The sequence below is a fragment of the Rhinolophus hipposideros genome (assembly GCF_964194185.1).
Source record: "Rhinolophus hipposideros genome assembly, chromosome: 20".
In the NCBI taxonomy this organism is placed as follows: domain Eukaryota; kingdom Metazoa; phylum Chordata; class Mammalia; order Chiroptera; family Rhinolophidae; genus Rhinolophus; species Rhinolophus hipposideros.
In genome coordinates this window covers 34,005,039-34,028,054 of record NC_138066.1, presented here as the reverse complement: position 1 = coordinate 34,028,054, position 23,016 = coordinate 34,005,039, and the positions used below count along the sequence as shown (strand labels likewise).

At 55.9% G+C, this 23,016-nt stretch overlaps 1 protein-coding gene across 11 annotated transcripts in view; it reads right to left on the bottom strand.

The window, feature by feature from the left end:
• Window positions 1-23,016, bottom strand: part of ARHGAP23 (Rho GTPase activating protein 23) — a 74,907-nt gene that overhangs the window by 18,104 nt on the left and 33,787 nt on the right. For 5 of the 11 annotated variants that reach the window (XM_081028853.1, XM_081028849.1, XM_081028854.1 and 2 more), the window contains 15 exons: window positions 22,486-22,513; window positions 21,188-21,286; window positions 20,917-20,995; window positions 20,700-20,754; window positions 16,461-17,625; window positions 14,837-14,992; window positions 14,499-14,610; window positions 14,248-14,305; window positions 12,879-13,022; window positions 6,993-7,310; window positions 5,684-5,745; window positions 5,300-5,430; window positions 4,566-4,687; window positions 4,052-4,207; window positions 475-553 (listed from right to left, as the gene is read on the bottom strand). In XM_081028853.1, the coding sequence (XP_080884979.1) occupies window positions 475-553; window positions 4,052-4,207; window positions 4,566-4,687; window positions 5,300-5,430; window positions 5,684-5,745; window positions 6,993-7,310; window positions 12,879-13,022; window positions 14,248-14,305; window positions 14,499-14,610; window positions 14,837-14,992; window positions 16,461-17,625; window positions 20,700-20,754; window positions 20,917-20,995; window positions 21,188-21,286; window positions 22,486-22,513 (2,764 nt within the window). Of the gene's footprint in view, window positions 1-474; window positions 554-4,051; window positions 4,208-4,565; window positions 4,688-5,299; window positions 5,431-5,683; window positions 5,746-6,992; window positions 7,311-12,878; window positions 13,023-14,247; window positions 14,306-14,498; window positions 14,611-14,836; window positions 14,993-16,460; window positions 17,626-18,685; window positions 18,850-20,699; window positions 20,755-20,916; window positions 20,996-21,187; window positions 21,343-22,485; window positions 22,514-23,016 lie in introns of those variants that run through there. The other 6 variants (XM_081028852.1, XM_081028856.1, XM_081028851.1 and 3 more) reach the window with 4 other exon arrangements.

Genomic DNA, 23,016 nt, shown 5'->3' with positions numbered 1-23,016 from the left:
TCATATGTGTCAGAGGCTCTGGAAGGAAACACAAGAGATTGCTAATAAGCAGCTCAACAAATGGGCAAGAGCTGGGCTCTGGAGCTGCGTGCCTGGAGCTGAATCCTGGCTCTGACACTTACAGCCTGTGAGACCTTGGATAAGTCATTTAACCTCCCTGTGCCTTGGTTTCCTCATCTGTAAAGTGGAGATAATAGTACATACCTCCTGGAGTTGTTGTAGAGAGTAGTGCTTGGCACATAGGAAATGCTCAGAGAATGTTAGTATAACAACGGGAGACAGGGAGTGGGAGAATGACAAAGACCTTTGTGTTTATTCATATCTATACTACTTGAGTTTTTACAAGCACATGTTTCTTTTGTATTAAAATAAAAACCTAAAAAGTAAAACTAACAAACCCAATTTAAAAAGTGGTCAGGGTGCAGCAGAGACAGGTATCCCTCCTCCCATCCTCTATTTCCACCCTTTACTCACCATCAGTGAAAAGAGGCTCAGGTAACTTCCGGAAGAAAGACTTGAGCAGGCTGCTGATCACATTGAGGTCTTGCCAGCGCTGGGGAGAGGGCAAAGATGTCAGGGCACAGGCAAGCCCAACCCAAATGCCCAAACTCCCATGCTCCCAGGTCCAGGTGTAGGGCCGGCCAGGCCCAGCCCAGGTGACCATGCCTCCATGCTAGTCAGCCCTAGAGCCCAGCCCAGGCCCTCCCTGGGATCCACTCACACCAAGCTCTGCCCACACCAGGAATCTCTGGGCTACGTAGACTCATCGAGGCAGCAGAACAGAGTCCTCAGCGAGGTCCTAGCCCCCCTACCATCTGACCCCAGCCTGTCCTTGCTCTATCCAGCCCCATGAGCTCCAACATGTGCCCATCCACAGAAAGTACCAGGTGCCTTCTTTGGTCTGGACACTGAGGGACAGAAGTAAGGGAAACCCCCACGTTTCGCTTACTTCTTACTTCTTACTTCCAATGAGCCTGCCCATTGGACCTTCATCGTGCCTGCTAGTGCCAACTCCTGCTTCTCCATGCTGCCCATTTCACAGAGAATCGTCCTTGGACCCCCCTGTCCTTATCCTTGGCATAGCACACGTTCATGCACAGTGCCTTCCTGCCTCAGGCCCTTTGCAATTGCTTATTCCCTCCACTAGAACTCTCCTCACCCTGCCCTCCACATGACCAGCTCCTCACCCTGTCTACATGTCACCTCTTCAGAGAGGCCTGCTCTGACTGTCACAGCTAAAGCAGCCGCCATTGCCACTGCTCTGTCATCTGTATCACAGCGCTGACTGTTTCTTCCGTGGCACTTATCACAATTTGTCATTATTATATACATTCGTTTTCTAGTTCCTGCCTATCTCCCTGGCGGAAGTGTAAGCTCCATAAGGGGCAGGGATCCTGTCTGTCTAATTCCCTACTGTGTTCCTATCACCAAGCTAGTTCTGTTAACCTGGCACTTTAAAGATTGAAATCAGGAATTCTGCCCCCCCAGGGACATTTGGCAACCATTTTGGTTTTCACAACTGGGGGAGGCCAGAGATGTTGCTAAACTTCCTCCAATGCACAACAAAGAATTATTTTGTTCAAAGTGTCAAGGTTGAGAAAACTCCAGTCTAAATGATGGTTGTCGAATACTAGAATGAATAAAGAACAGCTGGGTCATTTCCCTTCTGTCCACCAGGCGGCACCATCACCCTGTACAAAGCCAAGGGTAACAACCTTGCTGGGAACTGCTCAGAGTAACTCATGCCCAGAAAGCAACATAATACCCTCAACAGACACGCAACTCGACAATACCCATGTTCAAAGACACACAGCTCAACAACATACATGCTCGCTACAATGGATCTACAGCTTAAGGCCTGAACATCCACAACTACTACCCTCCCCACAGGCTCAACAGGAGATAGATTCACCCCACACACAACACTTAACTTCCAGCACTGCCCCTCCCCCCACCACCAACAAATGACACCACTGATGTCCAAGACAAAACCACACACCCAATGCACTTGGCACACCCCCACCTGAGGCCCTCTTCTCCCTCCTCAGGCCTAGATAACGTGCTCTGGTACATACCCACCCCTACCCAGTGCAGTGCCTGCCACCTTCCTCCATCAGCTCCTGGCCCCGATGCCTGGGCTCTTCTCATCTCCCAGCTGTCAAACCCAAGGCCTTGCCCTGTCCTTCTTGACCCCTCCTATGTGCAAGTGTCTGCCCCTCCTCCCCATCCTCCCCTGAGCTCCTCTCCTTCTGCCCACTCACAGTGCACTTCTGATGTCCACTCTCCCTGAATAGCAGCTCCCTCCGTCTCATCTCCATGCCCCAGCATGACCCTACACCCACTCTCCATTTTACTCTTGGTCTAGTGCCTGATTATGCCATCACCCCCATGTGGGTGACTTACCAGAATCCCAAATCCAATGGGTCCACGACCTGACATAGCCTCCCTCTCCTGTCCTACTCCCCAATTTCTGCCAGGGATAGATACCACCAGCTCCCAGCTCAAACTTTTGGCCCTTCTTGCCCCACCTTCCTCTTATACAACCAGCTCCTAGAGCTGCTCCCATCTTCCTCATTCCCCTGGGACCACTGAACCCTCCTGGTCCCTTACACTTCCAATACATCCGTAATTTCTTTCCTGGATGCCCTGCGCTGGGCCTTCCTCAGTCATATCCATTAGGTCTAAGATAAAGCACTACTCTTTCTCAAACCCCATTCTCATTGATGCCTCTCTAGCTGAAGAGCCTCCCTATTGTCCATTAGATCAAGGTCAAAGGCAATAGTGGAGTCATGAAAATCTCTTCTGTCTCCGGCCCTGGCCCTCACCCTCCCCACTGCCAAGCCCAGGAGGTGGGTCCTTTCTCTGTCCTGACACTCAGAGCTTTCTCTGGGATTTTGGAAAATGCCATCATGCCGTGCCTAGACTGCCTTCTTGTCCAGCTGCCACCTCCTATTCATCCTTTGAAGATTCCAACACTCGAGACTCCCATCTGCTCCAGCCCTTAGCCGTCCTCTCCTCCCTCATCACACAATCTGGTCCTTGATGAGAGACCAGCCTTTTCCCTTGCCCACGATTTCACACATACTTGTCTTCTCTCCCCACTCCCTTTTCCAGGGCAGGAAGACTGTCACGTATCACATGTATGTGACTCATGGGACTTCACCGCCCAGATCTGTTGTTTTCTAAAACTTCTTTTTCAGCAGAACCCCTTTTGTCAGATAAAACTGTCCATGAAAATCCAACAGAGAGGGGTTGCTCTAGTTCAAGCAAGGATGGGGGTCGTGACCCGGCCCTGGTCTCCCACAGCACATCTGTGGAAACTTAAGATTCTGGAAAACACCGTTAGAAACACTGGCTCTGCTGAAAACTCCTAAGTGTGGCTGTCATATCCCTTCACAAGCTGGTCTCATCTGATCAGTCTCTTCCCATGTTGCAGCCCCCCAAATTTCTGGCTGCTCCAGAAAACACCATCTACTTCCCTTCTTCTAAGCCAGTGGTCCACAACCATGGCCCATAGGCCAAAACCACCCAGCAGCTGTTTTTGCATGGCCCTTGAGCTAAGAATGAATTTTACATTTTTAAAGGATTGTGAAAACAAAGGAGTAGGAGGAAGAAGAGGAGAAAGAGGAAGAAGGTATGCAACAGAGATTATATGGTAACCCGGTTCCCTGCCTGCTTTGCAACCTGGCCTTATACAGAGAAGGTGTGTTGACTACTGGCAAGCCTTCAGAGTCTACGTCTTTGCCCAGGCCAATCCCACTGCCTGCAATGCCCTTACCCGGCTTTTACTGGCTTTTAGTGAACTCTACTCATCCTTAAGGCCCAAAACTGTTGTCCTTGAGACTCTGCCCCAGGGATTCATAAACCATACTGCATGTATCTGTTCAGCCTCAAGGGGGTGATGCCACCCCCAGGGCTGGTGTGCAAGGGTAGGTCCCGTCTTGCCCATCTTGGTGCCCTGGCCCAGTGCCACACACATGTCAGGGTGCAATGAACACAATAGACATGCACACCCCCTGGGCCCTCCCCACAGACCTCCAGCTGCACCCACCTCATCCTGCGGGTTGATGTCACTGGGCCCACGGTTGAGCTGCTCCTGCAGGCTGGACACCACTGCATTGTTGCCCGGCACTCGGTAAATGCCTGTGGACTCCAGCCCACGTGCCTCCACAATGCGACAGCACGCAGCCACAATCTGGGGGACGCGCTGGAGACACAGGCAGGGTATGGGTGTTAGAGAGTGTGAGGGCAACCAGTGGGCCAGAGGAGGTGGGGAGGCCAAGATGGGGGCAATACAAGGCCCAGCTGCTGCCAGGAACCCTATGAGGGGCCAAAAGGTCCTCACTGCCTCCAATCTGGGGGTTACCTTGCCCTGGTCCGAGAAGGGGCATTAGCCGGGGGTCAGGGATTGTGGGCTCTGCCTCAGCTCCGTGCTCCCTCCCTGGGCTTCCCCAGCTGTGTCTGCACGACAGTTGGACAGCTGCTTCCAAAGTCCCTTGCAGCTCTGACATCTGTGTCTTGGCCTCCCGGTGCCCTGCCTGCTTTGCAGCATTGTGGGGACGCACCTGGTTCTCTGTGGCTGGCTGGCACTCCTCCAGCCGGACCCCAAATGCTCTGGGGGCTGCTTTCTTGTTCTTCTTGATGATGTTGATGCCCCAGGGGCTTTTGGGGGCAGCAACACTGTCATCTGGGATGGGGAGCAGAGGGCGCCAGGGTGAGCTGGGCCTGAGGAGGGGCAGCAGCCAAGCAGCCGCACTCACCCGCCACATCCACACGTGTTTGGACAGGTGGGGACTCTGTCAGAGAAGCCACTGGGACGCTGGGGGCAGATGGGAAGTTATGTCCCACGTGTGAAGGCTGAGGGATGAGGGTGTTCACCCCAGAGGAGAGCAGCCTCGGAGTAATGTAGGGACTTCTGTGTGGCCTCCAGGGCTAACACAACAGGGTGAAAGCCATGGATTCTGGTACAGCTAAAATAACTTTCTAGCAGCCAAAAGTGTGTGTAGATGGAAAAGGCTGCCTCCAGAGAGGGCAAGCCTGTTGCCTCTGAAGGGACACAGCAGAGACTGGGTGACCACCCAGCAGGGCTGTCGTGGAGGGATAGCAGGCTCTGTGACCTGTGACCCTGAGAGCCCCAGATCTTCACAGGCACACACACACACACACACACACACACACACACACACACACACACGTGCACATACACTCACAGGCCCTCCCCTCCCATTCAGACCCACAGGCTTAACTCCCACCCTCCACTTGCAAGCACGTCACCCCCTTAGCAGCCACCTCCTCCTACCTTTGCTTCCTGCAGGCTGCTCCTGAGTCCGGAGGCCACGTGCAGCACTCTGTTTGAGGAACTCAGACTTGAGGCCCCCCAGGCCACGAGAGCCTTTTGGGGAGGAATCAGCTTTAGGCCCAGAGCCATGGCTGTGCAGGAAGATGGGGAGAAGAGGAGTCTTCATCTGGGTGACCCAGCATGCCACCTGCCCTAGCCTCCCCCACTTTGGACCTCCCCTCCATCCCTGAGGCAAACCCTCCACACCCTTCTGAGACTGGAGGCCTCAAGGCCCCTGCCACCCAGGGGCTGCCCTCTAGTCTGGAAGTGAAGCAGAAGGACAACCTTTGCCCAGAGTGCCCCCCACTACATGGCCAGGACTGCTCCATGAGGGCTGGGCCTCACCTCACTTTTCGGTAATCATTAAGCTTCTTGCTGATCAGAGCTTGGTTGGCACAGCCGGGGTCCTGGAGGAAAGGGAAGAGAGCAGATGCTGTCAGTGCCCACAGCCAGTCCACTCCAGGGCTCATCCCTTGGGCTTCCCTCCCCTTTCCTCCATCTAACAGCTGGAGGGTACAGACCCTGGAGCGAGAAAGACCAGGGTTCGACTTCCAAGCACCCCACCAGCTGTGTGACCTGGGGTAATCCACTTAACCTCTCTGAGCCTCAGTCTCCTCAGCAGTAACATGGCAACCTCAGTGTTGGGGTGCAGAATTATGCACCCAGCAGTCGTCATAGTCCTGCCAAGGCACAGGGGAAGTGCCCCATGAGGGACAGCTATTTGCTATAATGAAAGTGACTTGGGATCTGTGACCATTCTCTGCTGGGAACAGCCAGCCAGGCCTTCCAAAGCAAGAGACGAGATTCCAGGTACTTTCCTCCTTGCAGCGGAAAAAAAACAATGTCCTGGGGGCAGAGCCTGGTTCAGTGAGAGGCTATATCCTCAGCAAGAGGGCCTGTGGCCTGAGGCTGTGCACTAGTGTCCCTCTCCCTGTGGCCAGAGCAGATGCACACCTGGATCAGGCCCCACGCCCAGGACCCCTACATAACTTTGTGCAGGTGTGCCGAAGTACTTTCATGAGGGCACTAGGCCAAGGACGGGGTGAATGGAGGTGGAAACCCCAGCCCAGGCCCCTGGTATGCAGCTGCCCAGGAAGGGGCGTCATTTTTAAATTCTCCCAACGTCCCTGCCAAAGCCTTGGCTCCACCCCAGCTGCCTGCTGCCAAAGGCCAAGCCTCTTGGCCTCCTCCCAAGGTCAATGTGTTCATGTCCCTGCACACAGGCCAGGCCTATCAGAAGGGCCAGCCACAGTTCTGGCACAGGGGCATCTCATTCTGCAATACACTGCATAGCAGACACACACCCCCAACCTGCAGCAAGAGGCTGAGGCTGGCCTGGAGCTGACCTTTGTGTGCCATGGTGTGCCCAAAGCAGTCATAACAATAATAATAATTACTGTTATTCCTACAGATATTATTGTTACTGCCGGTCATGGCACACTAAGGATGCCAGGTGCTTTGGGAGCCACTGTGCATTTCCTTGTCACACCAAACCGTAGGTGGGTACTGTTGCAAGGTGGACTCCTATTAGCCCATTTTACAGAAGAGGGAACTGAGGCTCAGAGCTGTGAAGGGAGGTCCACCACAGGTGAGAGGTGGCCCTGGGCCCCACCCTGGCCACCCTGGCCCTCCCGGGGCTGGGCGGGGCCCTCACCTCGCCCTCGGCCCTGCTGTTCTCGCGGATCGCTCTGATCCAGCCCAGCATGTCATCCCGGTCCTCAGCCTGAAAGAGATATTCACAGAAGTCAGCGGTGGTCAGCCGGAACACGTGCCTCCTCTTGGTCTCGCTGTAGGAGATGTCCACCAGGCAGGAGCCGATGCAGACGGGCGCCGCCTCGTCCTCACCTGCGACGGCGGCCGCCGCCCCTGCCGCCGCTGGCCCGGGCTCCCGCCGCTCCTTGCTCAGCGAGAGGGAGCGCGCCCGCAGCGCAGCGTACACGCGCTTCCACTGGCGCAGGCCACTGCCCGCTTTCTGCAGGGAGACAGGGGGAGAGGGGAGAAATAGGAGGGAGAGCGTGTGAGAGGCCAGTCCTGTCCTCCCTGCCCCCAGAGCCTGGGGGGCACTCAAATCTTTTAGACAGTGGACAGTAGTGGGGACCCCACCCCACTGGCTACCAGGAGCACCCCTGTTCCACTCCTGCTGGAACCTGGGGCAGCCTCCTGCCCGTAGTCTCACAACTCTCTCAGCCTCTCACCTGCCTAGAAACCCCTACCCATCATTCTCAGTCCCCCCCCCCCCAGGGTCCACAACCTTCCCTTTAAAGATTAGCATCTTTAAATACTAGCATCAACACTCATCTGGTGTTGGCAGTGCCCCAGAGAACCAGGGGGGCTGGGAGGGGGCAGGCGGGACCCACCCAGCATGAGCCACCTCACATAAAATCCTTAGAAAGCCATTCCTCGTCCACATATGCTCCCCTTCACAACAAAACGGGCCGCTTTTTTGCCTCTCACTCAAAACTCTACGCAGCAAACCTTCTCAGGAAGCCATTCACAAGGTCACCCGGGCTGACAGTGTTGCCAAAGCCTGTGGACGCTTCCTGGCCCTTCTCAGCCCTTTTCTCAACCTCTCTGCAGCACCTGGCTGTGCCTTCCCTCTTCAAATCCTCTCTGGACCTCTGGGACCCCACGGGCCCTGGTTTTCCTCCTTCTTTCACTGGCTCTTTCTCAGCCTCCTCCACTGGTTTCCTTCCCTCCATATCTTCTACACCAGGGGTTCTCCACCTGGGTGAATCGCGCCTAGGGGACATTTGTCTGGAGACAGTTTTAGTTATCACACCTGGGGAAGTGCTATGGCATCTAGTAGATGGAGGCCAAGAATGCTGTGAAGCAGCCCCCAATGCCCAGGACAGTCCCCCACGCAGAATCATCTGGTCCCAAATGTTAATAGAGCTGAGGGTAGGGCTCTGCCCTAAAGGATGGCGAGCTCCACAACTTGTCCTGGGCTCCTTTCACCCGGCATGCCTCCCCCCCATGATGTCATCCATCTGCTGATGTAGCACTGGTCCAGCATCTCCCCCAAGCCCGTCCTGTACCTCCTGCTCCCTGTGCAGCGTCTCCACTTGCATGGCCCACAGGCACTGCTCGCTATGGGGCACTTGATTCTCACCATCAACCCTGTTCTCCAACGTCCGCCCCCATCTTTCCCAGATCAGTAAATCCACCCAGTTGCCCAGAAACCTGAAAGTTGACCTTGACTCCGCCCTTTTGCTCACCCTTGACATCCAACCCACCAATCAGGAAGTCCCAACTTTCCAAATATCACCTGTGTTCGTTCATCTTTCCTGCTACCACTTTGTCCACGCCATGGACACCTCTTGCCTGGACAACTGCACAGTCTCCACTCATGCCTCTTGCAATCTATTCTCCGCCCAGCAGCTGCAGCCATCGTTTTCATTAAAATGTAAAAGAGATCATGTCTCTCCCATCTAACACCTTCTCATGGGTTCCCACTGCCTCTGGAATTAAATCTAAGGGCTTTGTGATCTGGCCCCTTCCTCTGCCAATTTATCTTCTCTCCTTCCCTTTTCCTCACTATGTCAAGCCACGGGGGCCTTCTACAGTAAACAAGCCAAGCCTGTCCTTTCTTGGGGCCTTTGCACTTGCTGTTCCTTCTGCCCGGAGCCCCTTTTCTTACTTCTTTATGTGGCTGCCCATTTCTACCTGTCAGGTCTGAGCTCCACCAATATCGCCTCCTCAGCGAGGCCTTCTCTAACTATTTTTTCTCTACAGGCAGCTTCCCCTGTCCTCCCAACTTAAAGGCAATCACATCACCCTATTCATTTTCCCTGCATGCTTGCTGCAATCTCAGGCGATGCTGATTGTGGAATTCTCCAATATGTGGTAAGATCCGGAGGGCAGAAAGCTTGTCTGTCCTCTCAGATCCACATTCAAGAGCCTAGACCTCCAGAGGCCCACAGTAGGTGTTCATCAATATTTACTGAATAAATGGAAGAATCATCCTCGGAGCACCCTGAGGGCAGGGGCTCTATCTCAGACTCAGGGCTCCTTCCCTCTGGCTGGTGGCCCACCTACTACTCCACACCCAGTATGAGCCTCTGCCTTCAGAGCAAACCAGTGAAGAAACTGCATGGCTAGCAGGTGAACACAGCCATGGCTGGCTGTGAGCCATGCCCATCACAGTCCTGGGGACCTGGGCAGCATCGTCTGGAACAGGAGACAGCAGGGCCCTCCGGGAGAATTTTAATGTGGGCTGTGGGTGGTGGTCGGTGGGACCTTCCCCTGAGGTGGTGACAAGGGTGCCCCTTTGAGACTGAACCATCTAGGTGAACTTGGACAAGTCAAGCCCCCTCCCCTGGCATCCGTGTTCCCTGTTGGTAAAATGAAAGGTACACTAGTTGGTCTCCAAGGTTGCACCCAGCTCAAATGCTGGGTCTGTGGCTGCAGGGACGTGTCACACACACACACACACACACACACACACACACTGCCCTCCCCCACCTGACAATCAATGTCTCTGAAAGAGACTGGGGTGGAGGGGACACCCAGGAGAAGCTGGACTTGTGGGAGCAGACAACATCTGTCTGGCAACCAGGAGCCTGGGCAGACCAAGGGCCTGAAGCTGAGAACACCTCTTCTAACTCCCAGACCTTGGAACTGAGGAGGGGATGAGCGAAACTGGGTTCTGGCATGTATGGGAATGGAAGCCCCTATTGTCCAGAACTGGTCAGTGAGTAGGAAGGAGCCAGCTCCTCTCCCTGCCCAGGAGATACTGCAGCTGGGCTGCCAGGGGCCACCTAGAGCTAGGGGACAGGCTGTCTCCCGTTCTCACAGGCCTTCCAAGGGGCTCAAATGTTGGGCTGGAAGGGTCTGTCTACACCTGGCTCCCCCTCCTCAGCCACACAGCTGGCCCATGCTGCCGCTCCTAAGTCTCCCTCCTGGTCGACTGCCATCTTGCTGGCTCTCCTCCTTGGCCATCATCCCCTACTTCCTCTTAAGGCACAGTCTGTCTCTTGCCCTCTCCCTCTGTGCTCCCCCACCTTGGCTGCAGGTGACTATGACATCCTAATGGACAAATGCCCTCCCCGGCAGGCCTCCCTCCTGAGTGCCACATGCTTGGAGTCTGTGTCCCTAGGACACTGCCACCCTCAGACTCCACAAGGCCCCAAAGAAACCTCTTGGCTTCCTCTCCCCAAACCTGCCCCTCTAGTGCCTATGGCTCTGGGCAGGGTCCCACCAACCACTACCCACAGCCCAAGCTGGAATCCCAGGAACCAGCGTCGCCTTCCCCATCCTCCCTCACCTCCCAGCCATCAGCAAGCCCAGGTCTTCCTTTCCCTTGAGTATCTCTAACTTGTCCCCTCCCCTCAGCCCCATGCCACAATCTTAGTCGGGGCCCCAACCCTCGCTCACCTGGACAAACAGCAGTGGTAATGTGTTGTTTCTTCCTGTCACTTGACTCCTGGACTCATACACATCATACACATCTTACCCCTTCCCCATTTAAATCCTGCCAAGGCTTGCCCGTTGAACAGGCCCCCAACGCCCCACTTTGGCTTCCACCTCTTGCCGTGGCTCTCGGCCATCTAGCCCCTCCTCTCTCCCTTTCTCCCAGATATCAAGGAGGCCATCTCCTGTCAGACCACTCCCCTCCCTGCCAGCTTTGTGGCGTCTCACACATCATTCGTATCTCACCTACTATACGCTGCTGCCTGGATGCCTCCATCATAACAGTTAAGCACTGGTAACTGTTACACAACCTGAGCTATTTCTGCTCATCAGGAACCCAGCAGGGCAGGACTGGCCTGGCTCCCTCACCACGAAATCCCCAGAACCTCAACTGAGAATCGGGGCAGGCCAGGCCCTTAGTCATTATCCACACATTGGATGGGGGCATGGATGAGTGCCAGTCCTGCCTGGATGACACGTCTCAGCTCTGGACCCTCAGCCCTTGCAGTAGAATAACACTGTCCCCATCTTACAGATAAGAAAAGTGGGGCTCAAAAGTTAAGGGAGTTGCCCAAAGCCTTATGCTTGATAAATGGCTTGGCAGGAATTCCAAGTCTATCTGACTTTAAAGTTTATGTTCTTTCCAGGTACACAACCCATAGAAGGCAGGGTAGAAAATTCAAATAGCAATAAGCAGGATAGCAACGCCCCCGCCCCGACCCCATGCCAGGCACTGGGTAAACCCTTTTGCTTAGATCGTCTTATTTAATCCTCAGCAACAGGCATATGAGCTACGGATTATTTTTAGCTCCATTTACAGATGAGGAAACTGAGATATAAGCAGGGGAGTCACCTGAGCTTCCCCAGCAATTCATGATGGTCAAGAGACAAGCCCAAGGCAGCCGGCCCGGTGGCTCAGGCAGTTAGAGCTCCATGCTCCTAACTCCGAAGGCTGGCAGTTCGATTCCCACATGGGCCAGTGGGCTCTCAACCACAAGGCTGCCAGTTTGATTCCTTGACTCCCGCAAGGGATGGTGGGCAGCGCCCCCTGCAACTAAGATTGAACATGGCACCTTGAGCTGAGCTGCCGCTGAGCTCCTGAATGGCTCAGTTGGTTGGAGTGAATCCTCTTAACCACAAGGTTGCCGGTTCGACTCCCACAAAGGATGGTGGGCAGCGCCCCCTGCAACTAACAACGGAAACTGGACCTGGAGCTGAGCTGTGCCTTCCACAACTAAGACTGAAAGGACAACAACTTGAAGCTGAACAGCACCCTCCACAACTAAGATTGAAAGGACAACAACTTGACTTGGAAAAAAGTCGTGGAAGTACACACTGTTCCCCATTAAAGTCCTGTTCCCCTTCCCCAATAAAAATCTTTAAAAAAAAAAAAAAAAAAGAGACAAGCCCAAGTTATGCCAACCGCTCTGCTCAGCTTTGCCTGGATTGCTTGGACGGACAGCAATGGGGCTGCCTCTCCTCCTTCCACCTCAGACATGGTGTTTGCCTGAAACCTGAAGTTCATATTCCATGGACCAGGGGCCTCACCTTCTCCCACCTCGGACGCTGATTGTTTCCCCCAACCCCTCCACCCCCAGGCCCAAGCCCCCTTCGTCTCTCACCTGGATCTCTGTGGTGGCTCTTAACTGGTCTTCTTGCCTCCACTTTGGCCCTCCTAATTCACTCCCCAGGAAGCCACATGAAAGAGGCCTGAGGGGCTTTCAGTTGGCCTTAGGATAAAGACTAAAACCTTTGCTGGCCTTGAAAAGACTGGCCTCAGTTCCCCAAAGAAAACTGCCCTGCCCTTGTTCACTCATTTTCCATGAGCCCCAGTGGCCAGTTTTGGGGTGATCTTCCCACTAAGGGTCACTGTGGGATGGTTTTGTCAGAATTCCAAGCACAACTTGATCAGATCCATCCCACAGCACAGACCACCTCTCTGGTTAACCTCTTTTTCATGGGTTCTTTAGGTCCCTCAGGAAGTTCTTCCTAGCATCTAGCCTCCACCCCTCATGCTACAGCCTCAACCAATTCTGGTTTTTTGGCTCCAGAGGCTGTGGGATGAGAAGCTGGAGAGTTCTGCTGGATTCAGCTTCAATCCACCTTCACCTCATTCCTCCAGCCAGCTTACCTTCCCCTTCTTGGTGAGGACCTGCTTATAATACAACCAGCCTTCCCTCCTGATATCGCTGAAGGTCGCATCTGAGAGGTCAGAGGTTGAGTGTCGCTTAGAAGGGACGTCAGCATCTTCGGAAGTTCCCCAGCTATCCAAGGACTACAGCAAGACAAGAGGATAGTTTAAGGTGGCTCTCAAAGTGCCAGTATCTCAGGAACCCCATGGACCACTCACAGACACACAGGCCTGATGTATGCCTGTGCTATGCTCTACTATGCTGTGTGGCCTCATGGGACTTGCTTGCCCTCTCTGAACCACTTATGGTGAGGTCATGGGACTATGTGCTGGGAAGCCAGAAAGGAAGGCTCTGACCTGCAGACCAGAGAAGCCAGTCTGGAGCCTCTCTTAATTTTATAGACTTGAAGGAATTAAGGAAACAGAGGAAGTGATTGTGTCAACAGAGAGTTAAATAAACAGGAAGTAGGAACATCAACAAAGACTGAGTTAATGGAGCAGGTAGTCATGTCCACAAAGAGTTAAACTGAGGAAGTGATAGTGTCAACAGGACTCTAGCCACAGAGGTGACATGTCAAGGGAGAGTTAAGTAAGCAGAGGAAGTTATAAGGAATAAGCCAGGTGACAATATCAACAAGGTGTTAAATGAACTAAAGATGTCTAGAGTTTGAAATCAAGATGGCTTTTTCCAATCTGTCCATAATCAAAGAGTTGAGACCATTTCAGAATTGACCCTATGTCTCCCAGGTCCTGAGGCTGGAAACTCTAGTTTCTTCATCATTCTCAATTCTGTGTGCCCCTACAGTCTGGTGTCCCTGTCCCCTGAAAATACCATGCAAACACTGACCCAGTGCCTCCCTGGTGCAGACCCTGTCTTAGGTACCCACAGAGATCAAGCAGGGAACAAACCAAATGAAATCCCTGTCCTCATGGAGTTTACATTTTACCTGGGGACAGGCAGGGAAGAGATGGCTGTATAAATTATAGGACATGAGAAGTGCACAGGAGAAAAACATAAAGTGGCAAAGAAAGGCATGAAATGTCAGGGGCGGTGGCTGAAATTTCAAGGAAGGCCTAAAAAAAAACCTGAAGCAAGTAAAAACGTGAGTCATGTGGCTGGGGTGGGAGGGCATTCTAGACAAAGGAATGACAAATCCGAAGGCCTTGGCTGGGTGGGTGCATAGTGTCTTGAAGTGATGACAGAGCCCACAGAGGAGGGTGGGTCACGTGGTTGACATGAGGGTGAGCGAGCGCAGGGAGAAAGGAGTGGACAGGAAACAGAAGCCCACAGAGGCCATAGGCCTGGACCCTACACCAAGGGTCCTCCCCAGCACACAGACACCCTGGCCCGCACACACATGCCACTCACCCCATCAGTGAAGAAGCTTCGAAGCATCCGCAAGCTGGGTACTCGGTTTGGCAGGCGCCTGGGGAGCAAGGACCGAGAGTGAGGGATGTAGCAAGCATAGCTAGGACACCCCCCACTCCCGCCCCAAGTCCCAAGGCTCAGAGGCCTTCCAGGGAGAGAGCTCCCTGCCCTGGTGTGTAGAGGACCCCAGGGCTGGGAGCCCTGACACAGCCCAGTCAAGGTGGCTGTGACGGTCCCTCCCCCGTCCTCACCGCAGAGCCCTGCCTTCTTCCCGGAAGGTGTTGAGCCCGTCATCGCAGGACTTGGAGCGTTCTGTGGTGATGGCCAGCAGGTAGGAGGAGCGGCGGCCGGCCTTGATGCTGCCTGCAAAACCACCCACATTGGGCCACAGGATCAGTGGGGTCCCAGGTCAGGGGCTTCCTTGGGGCCCCCCCACCTGGGCAGGGCAGGAGGTAACTCTCCCTTTGGGGCCCCAGGAGGAGCTGAAGCCAGTCAGAAGAGGCCAAACATCCGGTAGCAGGCCTGACAGAGACTGTGGGGACCAGGCAGCAAGGGGGAGGAGGGGGCTGGGAGTGTGGGGAGCACTCACTGCAGTCCTGGGAGTAATGGCGGCCGAGGGCAAAGGTGAAGGTTGGGGAGGAGGGGCTAGTGCCCAGGACAGGGGCTGAGTTCATGGCGCTGGAGACCACGGCAGAGGCGGGGACGTGCTTGGCTTGCAGGTCAATGCTGGGGCTGGTGGGCTCATCTGTTCCAGTGGAGGAAGTGGTGGGTAAAGGTGGCCGAAAGCTGAACCTGTCTGCCCCCACCCCCACCCTTCCTCCAGGCCCAGACCGCATCCCCAAGATCCCTCACGTCTTCCAGGGCCCTTCTGGCAACATGCCCACAGCCAAGGGTGTCTCACCAACCAGACTATGGTCATACAGGCTTGGTCGCTGCCTCCCCCATCACACTGAGGGCACCCCGGTGTGGGGTTGAGCCATCGTCCTTAGACCGGGCTCCTGAGGGCAGGGACTGTGTCTCCCCCACCAGACTGGGAGCTCCTTGAAGATAAAGACTATGTCTTGCATCAGCTGGGGCTCATTAAGAGTAGGGGCGATTTTCCCTTCAGTCTAGGAGTGTTTTGAAAATAAAGACTTTACGTCCCCTTCAGACAGGGAGGTTACTGAGGCTGTGTCTGCCCACTCAGACTGAAGGCTGGGGGAGGCCAGGGCTGGGTCTCCTCTCTCTCACTCCCGTGGCTACCCTACGGTGAGCTCACCACTCTCAGCTCCAGTTACCATCTCTCTGGCTCCCAGTTCCATGAACTTGCATCTTATCTTCCTCCCAAGCCCCTAGGCCCAACCCAGCCCATCCTGCTCCCTCACAGGTGCTTATATTCAGCAAACACTAAACATTTTCCTGCCCCACTCCCTCTCATTCCCAAATGGAGGTGAGGCAGCACCCTCCAGCTAGGCCCAAAACCTGGAAATCACCCAGCCTCTCCAATCTCTTACCTCTCTCTTGTCCAACATCTATTCTAGAAGCAGCAAGCCTTCAGCATTCCTTCTGCTCTCGGGCTAAAGTCCAAACTCCCCAGAATCTGACAAGGCCCCTCCAGACCCATTCTGATGACTTGGAAGGGTATCTTGCCTCTTTCACTTTAAAGTCTTTGCATATTCTAGTCTCTCTCCCTGAACATTCTGCCTCTAGCTAACTCCTTCTCGTCCTTTAAGACTTAGCCAAAATCTCCTTTCTCCAAGATTCTCTCCTTGGCCACCATGCCCCAGTCTAGACTATGTGGCCCTTCTCTATCTCCTAGAACTCCCTCTATTCCCATCACACACCCATCCCATTGGATTGCTCTTGCTGATAGTCTGTCCCCGTTGGACCATGTACTTCAGGAGGGCCTAGCACAGTGCGTAACACAAATATTTGCTGGATGGATGGAAGGATGGATGGATGAATGGATGGATGGATGGGAAGAACAAAGAGTGACAGGAACAAAGGAAGGATAGAAGAAAGGATGAAAGAAAGGGTGAAAGAAAAGACTGATAAAAGGGAGGAAGGAAAAATGAAGGATGGATGGATGAATGGATGGACGGATGGATGGACAGAGAAACAAGTTGATCCCGTCAGCACTCAACCCAGAGTTTTGCCCCTGGTGACAGGTGGGTGGGGTACAACGAGGCACAGACAACCAAGTCTCCTAAGACTGCCCCTTGCGTATCACTCACCAATGAAGGGGATGGAAGCCAGAGAGTCTTCAGTAGTGGCCAAAGGGACCACCTTCCTTCCCAGGCGTTCCCTTCGCCCACTGGTTTCTGGCTCTGGGTACTCGTCACCAAACCCAAGGTTCATCTGTCTTACAGGGGGCAGCTGGACCTTGCGGCCCGTTGGAGGCTTCTGCCTTAGGACCACCTCATCACGACGATCCTCGGTGCGAGGCTCCAGTGCCCGGGTGCTGGGTTCTGGCCGGAAAACTCTGGGTGGTTCAGAGGCCTCCGGTAGGAATGGTGTAGAAGACTGGGCCAAGTTGAAGGTGGGCAGCCCCCCAAAGGGTGAGTCCCGGAAGGAGAGTGCATGCAGGAGTCCAGTCCGGCGCTGGAATGATGGGCTATAGCTCCGGTACCCAATGTACCCGATGTCATCCAGTCCTTGCAGACCAGGCGGGGGTGGGGCCTGGGGCCCGGGCAGGTCTCTGGATGGGCAGCCAGGATTGTGGGCAGATGGACGCTGGGAAGCCCAGCCACAGCGCTCAAAGCGGGGTGACACCAGTGCCCCTGGCTCCAGTGCCTCAGCTGAGCGGGTGGCCCGGCTCAGGTAGTCGTCTGAGCGAGCTCGGTGCCAGCCCTCCTGGCCTAGCTGGCTCAAGGCACCCTGGGAGGTGGAGCAGGGCCACGGGCGATGGGCAGTCACGTCCTCCAACCGGTCTTGGGAGGCACTGCGGGCCCGAGGGGGCATGGCGGGGCACCGTCTCTCCCCCGCCCTGCGGGGTACCTGGTTTGACAGCCAGTGTGACAAGGCCTGCTGGCACTCCAGTCTGCTAGGGGGCACCCGGCTGCCAGGCTCTGGGAAGGCACGGGGTGTCCGGGGCTCCAAGGGGAGATGGGGGAAGGCACCAGGGCTGGGGCGGGGCTGGCTCATCCCCAAGGAAGGGTTGTCTGGATGGGCGCGGGCAGTGGATGGGACTCGGGGCCCTGGGTCACTCCAGGCAGCAGGACTCCGAGGGTCACTGGGCAGTGCTGAGAGGGGCTCAGGCACCATAGAGGCCCAGGTGGAGACCCGGGCCGGCGGGGCATAGGTCTTGCGAGGGTAGCAGATTGCGGGAGGCTCTGGGATGCTCCGGGCCTCTCCAGAATACGGCTCGTTCCCCTTCAGGTAGGCGTCCTGGGAGTAGGCCTGGCCGGAGACAGAGGGAATTGAGTGGGGTTGGACAGGTCCCCCGGGTCAGGCTATAGCAGCCCTGGGAGTTTAGGACACCAGAAAGGGACTAAAAAGAGAAGACCGAGCAGGGGGAGTCCTGAGTGGGTGGGGGAGGAGGGCAAGCTCCTAAGGTGGGGGAGGAGGGCAAAGAAATAAGAGGCCTTTGAGAGTCTCTCTCTCTCTCTGTCTCTCTCTCTCTCTGTCTCTGTCTGTCTGTCTCTCTCTCTCTCTCTCTCTCTCACACACACACACACTCACACACACACACACACACACACAGGAGAAAGAGCCAGGATTTCTCTAAGACTTATGACAAGGACTGCCTTTAGCCACAAACATTCCAACATCTGTTTTCTGGGGTCCTCCCCACATGCTGGCGTCAGCAGCCACCCCGCTTCCTTACGTCCATCAGTGCCCACAGCCCTTCGGGCAGAGCTGGGAAACCCCACCAGAGACCAGTCAAGGTGGCAGATGACAGAGAAGGAAGCCGGCTAAGGGGTGTGTCCTGGATTGGGGGTGCAGGTGGGGCCTGGAAAGCCCAGCCATCCCACCAGCCGCTGGATGGAGAGCTGGGGGCCTGGCTCCTGGGCCACTGGGCTTAGGAGGAATAGACTAGCCCATCTTCTGCTCCCTCTGGGACAGGCTTGGGGGAGGGGCCAGACTAGCTGAGGGGACTTGGGCCATCTTCAGCCACCAGAGGCCTGGAATTTGGCGCTGGGAGCTGAGTCTGACGCTGCATTGCTGAGGACTGACAGGGCCAGCACCCAGGCAGGCCAAAAAAGGAGGCAGCCCCCAGGAACAGCGGCCTTGTGGCCCTGCCCTAGCCTGGCCCTTGATGGGCTGCCCAGGATAGGGGGTGCCTACCTCAGGGGGCAGTATCAAAGGGTGGGAGGGTGAAACCAAACACACACACACACACACACACACACACATGCTCACACGACACCACAGGAGATACAGGAAAATACACACCCAGAGACACACTCACACAAACATAGTAAAACACAATGAAATATACACACACAAATAACTATACCTCCAGTCCCAGGAACACATATCCTGTGACGAGGAAGAGCTAAACCACACCCCTGCACACTCGGCCCCCATCGGACTGATATGCCCGGGCCAGGGACACTCCACATACCTCTCCCTCCTGCCATCCTGCCGGCTCCGCGGGCTTTCCGCATCACAGCAGCTCTCCTCCCACCCCCGCTAAAACCCCCCCACCACTGCATCCGCCCGGCCTCCGTCCCCCCTGCCAGTCCACCCTCCCTGCGGCTGCCCTCGGCCCCCACCAGCTCTCTCGGCCAGCGGGAGGAGGAGGGAGGAAAGGATGGGTGTGGAGGGGCCTCGCTGCGTCGGCGGTGGCGTCAGCAGCTGCCGCGGCCCCATTGGCCTCCAGCCTTGGCTCCCAACCACAGGAATGCCTGGGCCCCACCCTCTGGCCTGTTGGGGATGGGGCGGGGGCAGCGGAGGCCCCCAGATGCTGACATCTGGAGCGGCCAACCCGAGCCTGGGTAGCAGAGCTCCAGGCTGCTGCCCTCTCCACCCCATGCCCCCTCCAGCTGAAGCAGGGGCAGGGGGACAGGCCCTAGGTCCTGCCCTGTCACCTCCTCCCATAGCCTGCCTCCCCTCAGCCTGGGGGGTGGGAGGTGTATGGGCAGGGCCTGTGAGCCCTGAAGGGAGCCATCCACCTCTCTGGACCCCCATCCTTGCCTCCCCCTCCCCAGGAAAAGCAAGGAGACAATTGAGGTCAGGGGGTGGAGGTTCCCAGAGGGGCATGGCGCCAAGCAGGGCACTATGATTACAGTGATTATGAGAACACATGCAGGGCAAAAGCTAGCACAGCGGCTCTCAGGGCCTCCTGGGCTTGGCCTTTAGCCCTCTCCTGGGGGGCAGTGCCACTGGGGGCAAGCAAGCTGGCATCTGGCTGGAACCCATGAGACCAGGGAACTCACTGGGCAGAGAGGACTGCCCTGGGCTCTGGGTCAGGGCTGGGAGGTGGGCCCAGAGAGAGAGCATGTGCGTTTGCGCATGCGTGTGTGGGGTAAACAGGTACACATGTGAGGGCAGGGTACGTGGCACGCAATGTCCGTGTATCTGCTGTGTGCTGAGTACTAGGTGTGCTGAAGTACCTGTGGGGGGAGGGGCACGTGGCGTGTGCATCAGGGTTGTGCGAGCTTTGGTCACCGTGACACGGGTGCTTATGCCCGTGTTGGGCTGGCGCATGCTGTGATGCTTGCGGGCAGACATGTGACAACACCGAGCGTTTGTGACGTCAGTGAGTGTTCACGTGGTGACGGTGAGAAGTCCGAGTGTGTGTGTGGTGACACACTGTATGTGTCGTGTTGTGGGGAACGGAGATGCTGAGGACCGTGGTATGCTGTGATGTTTGAAGGAATTTGTGTGGCAGTGGGTGCCGGTGTGCAGCACCAAGGGTGTGTGTGTGTGTGTGTGTGTGTGTGTGTGTGATCTGTGGGGTGTACTATGTGCGCATCACGCACTGCAGTGTATAGTGTGCTAGATGAAGGTGTGCTGCAGGGTTATGTTGTATGGCTGGGTGTCTGGCGTGTTTGGCTTATGTGTCGAGTGGTGCGAGGTGTGTTGTGAATGCGGGCACACGACAGTGCGGTGAGGTGGGGTAGGCTGTGTGTGTGTGAACACAGCAGCTACAGGAGACACTCACTCTGGGCCAGGCAGGGAGGGGGTGCAGGGAACAGGCGTCTCACGGGAATCAACAAGAATGTGCCAGTCTGGCAGGGCCCGCTGGGCCACCCTCTTTCCAGATACCCTGGCAGGAATCCTGCCTGCCAAGGCCAGCACCTCCCCCTCCCCCAACACAGAGCAGTCCTGAATGAAGCAACAACCAGCCCCAGCCCAGGGATGGGCCTGGCATCCATGATTGGGCAATTCTGAGCTGGTGTTGCCCCCTCCACTCTCTTCTCTGCCTCCCGGAAGGGCTGATGCAGGAGGGACACCCAAGGAGAAAGGCTGTACCTGGCCCCCAGATCCCAAGGGTCCTCTACTTCAGACAGCAGGGCAGGACTCACCAGCTGGAGGATGTCCTCGTCCTTGGGCATGATGGAGAGCTCCAGAGTGTCATCGCTATAGAGACAGGGCAGAGGGTCAGGCCCAGCTGAGGCAACAGGGTCTGGGAGAACAGGGATCCTTGTCGCCAGGGTACCCCCAGGGCCAAGTGGGTGGGGTGTATAGGGACTCTGAGCGGGCAGGAGCTATTATGGGAGAAGAAAAGCAGGGTGCGCTCACCTGTTCTGGATCAAAGCTATGACCTGGGAGTAGGTCTTCCCAATGACGCTCTCCCCATTCACCTTCACCAGCCGGTCTCCTGGAGACAAGGGGCAGGGCCACATGTGAGCAGGCCAAGGGGTGTCAGTAGCCCCACCTGAGAACCCTTGTATCCAGTATGGATGACAGTGGGGAGGCAGGAGCCTCCCAAACACCTGGATCCAAGAATCCCAGAGGGTAAGGAGAAGAGCCCCAGAGGGACGCAATGAGCCTGGTAACTGGGACAGCTCACCTGTGCGCAGCCCTGCCCTATGGGCAGGGCCCTCATCCTTCACATTCTTGACAAAGATGGTATCCATGGGCTCCAGGCGGTGCCGAGGGGAGGGTCCTGCTGAGCATCAGCCAGGTTAGCTGGGGGGGGCTGCTGAAGGTCACACCCATGCACAGCTACACACACAGAGGACACACACTCAGAGAATGCTCACACTCACACAGACACAAACACAGACCCACACGTCCACAGGGCACAGAGACAGACAGGAGAACACGCTCCTGGGAGAATGAAAAGCTAAGTGGACGAAAACCTACCCGGACACAGAGTTGTTCCTATGCCTCCTGCATCCCAGCATGTGCTAGAAAGTAGACTAAAAAGGACGGAGAGACACGGCTCTTTCTTCCCCTTCCTAGCTCCCTGTCTAGTGGGACGGACACACACACACAGTCACAAGACAAAGGAAAGGGTGCCATAAAAGAGTCTATATCAATCCCTAAAGATACATCGCAGGGAGAAACATCCCCAAACGCAGAGAATGTCTATACCTGCCGACCTGGGGGAACTGAAGAAAGGCCCTGAAGCTCAGACACCCAACACCCACACCTCCAAAACCACATTGTATATCCCCCAGCAGTACTCCTCTGCTCCTGTCTCCACCGAAGAATGGGCCTGTTCTAGGTCAGCCGGCTCCTCCTTCACCACTGGCCTCTGCAATGGGGCCTCAGGAAGACAGTGTCTCCATGGCTTCCCAGTGGCAGCGAAGGAAGGCTGCCTGTTCAAATTCTGCCTTGTTTTCAATGCAGGGAGCCTGGGAGCCGGGGCGGGGTGGGGGGAAGGCCCTTTGGGATGGCCAGGAAAGTTAGACTCACATCTGAAAAGATAAAGACCTCAGGTCCCCCTACCCCTTATGACCAACACAACCCTAGTGTCTCTGTCCCCAAGGATACTCCGTGATCAGCTGCACCCCACCAACACCCCCAGGCCCTGTAGCCCCTGCGTGCGCCTCAGTCTCGGCTGGGAGTAACTCCAGGGCAGGGGCCAGGTCTTAGAAATCCATCTGCTCCCCAGAATGCCACCCCTAGTGTGGAATGGACAGGACCAGAGGGAGACAAACATGAGAAGAGAAACGGAAGGTAGAGGGAGTGAGCAGATGTCCAGAGTGGCCACACAGAGAAGAGCAAAGACGGGGACAACGGTCAAGGGTGGGGGTACAGCAAAATCCAGGCTGACTTAGGGGAGAGGGAGAGAAACAGAAGCTGGAAAATGAGTCCCAGCTCAGCCCCAGCTCCAGGGGCCCACCCCCCACCACTCCTTACCTCCTGCTCTTCCTCCATTCTCTTCATCCTGCAAGGGACAGAGATGGGTGTGGACCCTCAGTCCAGCCCTCAGCAGCACAGGGGGAGGCCCAGCCCCACTTGGGCGGGCCCCTTCACGCTCCGCCACCCAACAGCCTCCCCTCTTATCTTCCTTCAACTAGCTGAGCACCCAGAGGGGGCAGGAGGGGTGTCTATGGGGACATCAAGTCCCAGGCATGGTTCCCCAATGACATGAGCTCTCTCTCATGCCTGCTGATCCCACCACATCAGCATCTCAGCCATCTGAAAGCCCCCAATGGCGGACCCACGACCCTTTCCCTTGGGGAGCTCGAACCAAACACAGTAACAGAGAGAGGACCCAGACGGACATAGATAAGCAGGCATGACAAGTGCAAACAGTAGCTATCGGTTAGTAGAGAATGGGAGGGGAAGGCCTGATTAGCCTCCCTCTGGGGGAGGGGATATTAGGCCTGGGAGAAGGCGTTCTGGGGTGCGTTTGGTGTTGGAAATAAGCAAGCGTATGTAGGACTG